Here is a 6,018-nt window from a genome sequence, read left to right as displayed (position 1 = left end):
ATATATATATATATACATTCTTTTATTTGTTTCAGTCATTTGACTGTGGCTATGCTGGAGCACCTTCTTTACTCAAGCAATTCAACTCCAGGGCTTATTCTTTGTAAGCCTAGTACTTACTCTATTGGTCCCTTAAGCCGAACCGCTAAGTTACGGGATGTAAACACACCAGCATCGGTTGTCATGCGATGGTGAGGGAACAAACAGAAACATACACACACAAGCACATACATACACGCGCGCGCACACACACACACATATATATATATATATATATACGACGGGCTTCTTTCAGTTTCTCTCTGCCAAATCCACACATAAGGTTTTGGTCTGCAACTAGAAGACACTTGCCGAAGGTGCTATGCAGTGGGACTAAACTATGAACCAAGTGGTCGGTATGCTAGCTACTTACCACACACCTACTAATACATATATGCATATTTATGTATATAACTGAATGTGTGTGTGTGCATATATACATACACACACACAAACACACATACACACACACACACACACACATACACATACATATATATATATATATATATATATAGATAGATAGATACATAGATAGATAGATAGATAGATAGATAGATAGATAGATAGATAGATAGATAGATAGATAGATAGATATCTGTGTGTGTGTTTGTAAATATAGTCATATATACATGCTTACATACATACATACATACATACATACATACATACAGTGTCTGAAATAACTTTCCTTGACTGTAAAACTCATCTTATCCGACCACGTTTGACTCTCGTTTCGAGAAGTGTGTCTGTGTGTTCGTTACATATACCGCTTGTGTCAGACGTCACCATATCAAGTAGGCTGCTGTTGTACTTGCAGTACCATTATTGGTGGCGTGGCAGAATCGTTAGTGCGTCTGTAATTCAACTTCGTATAATCTTTCTAGAAATATAAATTGATTTTGAACTTCATTGACGTCGATCTTATCTCTTACCCTTTTGGGTTCCATAAGCAAATGTTTTAGACAAGTGCTGGGATCAATAGTATTTACTATCCTGTTGCTTCCCTTAAAAGTTTTGTTGTAGTGCTGAATTCAGATACCATTGAATAATGCGAGCTTGAAGAACCGTTAGAGCAGTGGTCCTTAAACAAGGTCCTTGAGGCTCTTGGAGGTGAAAATAAGATGTATTTATTAAAATTTATGACCAATAAATTCCTTATATTTCGACAGATTACCAGGTACTTTCACAATTTACAAGTACAGCTCTTAATGATATTTAATAATAAAAATATAATAGCATGTTTTAAAATTTGAAAGGGTATAGGTGTCTAAGAGAATTAAATTTTGATCAAAGGGATTCCTTGATAAAAAAATTGTTGAGAACCATTGCTTTAGACTTTCACACAAAATGATTCACGACATTTGTTCCGGATATTTACGTCCGGACTTTAAATTTTTCGTTTGAACCTTGTCTTTCGTATTTTTCAAGTCAATAAGTTTAAGTACCAGTCGAGAACTGAGGGAGGTTTAACGAACTAAAGCCCTACTGCTTAATTTGCTAGCCTCGAACTGAAATTAATATGTATGTTATATACTTCATATATTTCAGTGTTAGAACTCTTGCTGCGAAGAGACTTTGAAGGCTATGGTGTCGGACATTTCGGACATAAAAACGATTGACACTATACTGAAAGAATATCAGGCTTTCACAGGAGCTCTCATACACCAAGACAAATCCATGTGGAATGGTGATGATTTCTGTTGTTGATCGGAGGGTCCGGTGAAAGAGCTTCGAGTCTGGTTTGTATCAGATTTTCTGGTAGATAGGAACTGAGAAGGGGTCATGACTAGGCTGCTCAAGCCGGGTGGACGTGTCGAATGTATATACCGCCTCAGTAGTTTACTATCGCCTAGCCTTTGCATCTTGTCCTAAGACAACTCTGAGCAGATTGAAGCGCTTGCTTTTCCGATTCTTATGTTTGGCAGAATGTCGTCTATCTTCACGTTCTGCGTTCAAATTCTGCCGAGATCGAATTTGCCTTTCATTCTTTCGGGGTTGATAAAGTAAGTACCAGTGTAACACTGGGTTCGCTATAATCAACAAGTCCCTCCTCCACCATATTTTAGACCTCGTGCCTGGAAGAAAATTGTAAAAGGAGAACATTTTCCCCGAGATTATTTACGCAGCGAATGGTCTTCCCATGTTCCGATGTACGCAAAATTGTTCAATGGTTATACTCGCTTGTATTTCATTCAGCGCTGTTTCGTATGAATTTGGCTAATCTTAATATATCTCTCTTAAAATTCTGTCGTGGTCAACGTTCTGAGTTCAAATTCCGCCGAGGATAACTTCGATTTTCATTCTCTCGGAGTCGATTAAATAACGTTTCAAACAAGAGCAAGGGTCAATTCAGTCGACGACCCCACATGCACTAAGATTGCTGGTCTTACACAAAAATTAGAAAGAATAAAGTACCAGACAAGTAGCAGGATAGATGTGATGATCACACGTTTTCCTGATACTCTATGGGTAGCATATTCTACTCAACGAAATGTCCTCCCACGTTCGAGTGTACACGAACGAGTTACATATGATTTGCGAGCACATATATTATTAAATGCCGGTAATACGAATCTAGTTAATTTTTATTTCTAACTTTTGGTGGGACGGCTTCTTTTATTATTGGGTCTGTGAACCGAAGTTAAATACTAATAGCCACAAAGTAGATGTCGCACACACACGGCTACAGGCCCACTCATAGCAAGGAGAAGAAAACAAAGAAAAAGTTTTAAAAAATGTATTTAAACTTCGTTATGGGCGTCTATGCGTAACTGCATGCACGTGTTTATGTGTGTGCTTGTGATTGTGGGTTCCTGTATGTGTTGTGTATGTGTGCGTACGTGGGAGTGTTTGGGTGTCCAACCTGAACGATGCCATTGTTCGACTTTCTGAAAGAAGACATCTCCTTCAGGGGGCGTATACCCTACATGCGGTTTAGATAGACACCCAGGGATGTACGAAATGAATGCACGCATACATACATTTACCTATATATATATATAATACATACATGTGTATAGATAGATAGATAGATATATAGATAGATAGATGGATAGATAGATAGATAGACAAATAGGTAGACAGATAGATAGATAGATAAACAGATAGATAGATAGATAGATAGATAGATAGATAGAAAGAAAGAGATACATTTATGCATATGTATGAACACACATATATAAAGACGTATGGATACATGTATATATGTGTACATATATATATATATATATATATCTGTGAGCGTTCATATAAACATATGTATACACACATATATATAGGCATATAGATACATATGCCACACTGATGCATTTCATACAATACAACGCGCACGTTTGTTGCATGCGAATGAAATGTGTCTGTGTGATTCATATGTGTTTCTTCATTAACGTCTGTACGTGTGAAACTATAAGTGTATTCAAGAATAAATGTGTGTGTGTGTGGGGTGGGTGTATTCGTTAGACGATGTGTGCTTCACTGCATGGAGCTTCACACATGCAAATATTTTGTCGTTTGATTTGTTTTCTGCTTATTGATTTCACAATTTAATTCTCAGCAGAGAAAATGTTTGCCTAATAATTGCATGGAGTCAATTACCTTCTTAAAATGTTTGTGTACTGCTTATTGGATTCAGATTTTGTTACAAGGAAAGCAATTTCGGAAGGTGGGGCATGTCGATTGCATAGACCTCAGCTCTCAAATTCTACTAGTTATATCGACCCGAGTGGATGAAATACAAAGTCAGCGCCGGTAGAATTTGAACACTGAACGTAGAGACGGACAAAATGGCGCTAGGTATTTTGCCCAGGGTGCTAATGATCCTGCCAGCTTACCACCATTTTCGTAATGTTCATATTAGCTGTGAAATAACATCAAATACCAGCCACAGACACGAAGATATGCACGTCATATATATCCAGAAATATATGGATAAGCCCTCAAACGGAGCAGCTTTGTACTAGCGAAAATGACGTGAACTACAAGCTTATAGTCACATATGAGTGACATGTACGTCTGATGGTTCCATGTACAATCCACTGCACGACGCCCTTAGACAAGTATCTTTTCTAGTATAGCCTCGGGCTTTATGAGTGGAGCTCAAAGAATCTTCTTGTACACACCAGCACCAGCTGACAAGTGTTGGTGGGGTACAAACACGGAAAACAATGACATACACTTGCTCGCACGCACGCACACACACACATACACACACACACACACACACACACACACACACACACACACATACGATTATGAATATATATGTGCAACCGGATCTAGAACCAAGATCAAGACGTTTTGTGCACTCAACTGTCAGAACTAAAAGCTGCAACCAATTTTACAGCTGTATACTCCGCTGCTTATTAAAACTTATGTTTCAATTCGTACATAATATAACTTGTATATATCTAATATAAAACGAAGACTGCATTCTCCTCTTTAAAACGGCTTTGTTCATAAATCTACAATTTCTTGCCCGTTTGGGACTAAACAACAACAACTTAGTCTTGCTCAAAATTGTCCCAGAAGATATCGACGAAAAGAAGTTCGATATTGAATACCAACAGATCGATATCGTGGGTCTCTAAAGGACTATATATTTATGTCACTGCCAGTCTTTGATTATTGAACTGAATTACAAACCGATTTATATTGATACCGCAATAGATGTATAAATGTATGTATGTATGCATGTATGTATGTATGTATGTATGTATGTATGTACGTACGTATGAATGTATTATGTACGTATATATGTGTGTTGATTGGTTGGTAGTTCGGCAAGTAGGCAGATGCCTATAAATATACACATACGTGTATATATATATATTTATGTAGGTATACACACACACACACACACACACACACACACACATATATATATATATATATATATATATATATATAATCATTTCTAAGTCTCTCAAAGAGAGACATTCAGTAACAGTTCTTTAAATTAATGGCTGTCCCAAAAGGGCAATAATACAGGAACTAGTCCACAGATGTTGGCTTGCGCTATGTGGGAGTCCTGAGCTCCCTGTTCGAAAACATAAGGACACAGTGTGACGTATATCCAGCTAGTGACGATACTCCTTGGGGCTAACACAACAGTAACATCGTCCCTTCCGGGAAAGCCACATTATTTTGGCAAATAGCCATTATTTTGTATATATACATATATACCTTTTAGTATTTAGTTTTTCAATCATTAGCTTGTGGCCATGCTGGGGCACATCCTTAAAGGTATTTAGTCGAAGAGTTCGAGCGCAGCACTTATTTTGTAATTAAGCTTGGTATATAGTCTATCGATCCCATTTGCTAAACCGCTTACTTACGGGGAAGTAATCAGACTAACACTGGTTGTCAAGCGGTGGTAAGAGTCAGGCACAGAGGCACACACAGACACACGTACATACATATATATACACATTGAGCCATCCCATAAATAATGCGGTTTTTTATACTTTTATTTTTCAAAATTAAGAAAAACTTTTTTATTCTAAAATATACTCTCCTTCATTTCCTACAATGCTCTTCCATTTTCCATCTGGTAGACTAGCAAGGCCCCCTCCTCCAAAATTCACTTGTCCGTGATGAAAAATACTCCTCCGCTAATGTTCTGAACTCATCTACAGAATTCGTTATCTTTTGACGACAGCGGAATAAATGACAATCAGATGGGGTCCGACGAAAATGGTGGGTGGGGCATTGTTTCCTATTCAAACTGCTCCAGCCTTTGGAATATCATCCTTGAGTATTATCCTGAGGGATGAATACCTTTCGCCTTGAAACCGAAAATGGTCGTTTTTCTTTTAACGTTGACTTAAGCCACTCACGCTGTTCACAATATATCTCTTGTGTTATCGCTTGGTCTAGAGTCGATTAAACGTTTTATATCCCACCAAACAGAAAGTTTGTCAGGAGCCCATTGACCCAATTTTATAACTTTTCAGATGGCATGCAGGCGTTGATGAATGG

General features: G+C 37.8%; 1 protein-coding gene across 1 annotated transcript in view; it reads right to left on the bottom strand.

Annotated features, from left to right (window-relative positions):
• LOC128250156 (probable serine/threonine-protein kinase clkA) overlaps positions 1-6,018 on the bottom strand; it is a gene marked incomplete at its 3' end in the record, with an annotated part of 265,160 nt that overhangs the window by 86,391 nt on the left and 172,751 nt on the right. The window contains 1 exon segment of the mRNA XM_052974897.1: positions 5,886-5,892. Within this exon segment, the coding sequence (XP_052830857.1) occupies positions 5,886-5,892 (7 nt within the window).

Source organism: Octopus bimaculoides, chromosome 19, assembly GCF_001194135.2.
Source record: "Octopus bimaculoides isolate UCB-OBI-ISO-001 chromosome 19, ASM119413v2, whole genome shotgun sequence".
NCBI classification, from domain to species: domain Eukaryota; kingdom Metazoa; phylum Mollusca; class Cephalopoda; order Octopoda; family Octopodidae; genus Octopus; species Octopus bimaculoides.
The sequence above is the reverse complement of the archived record's forward strand: the minus strand, read 5'-3'. Positions and strand labels throughout refer to the sequence as shown.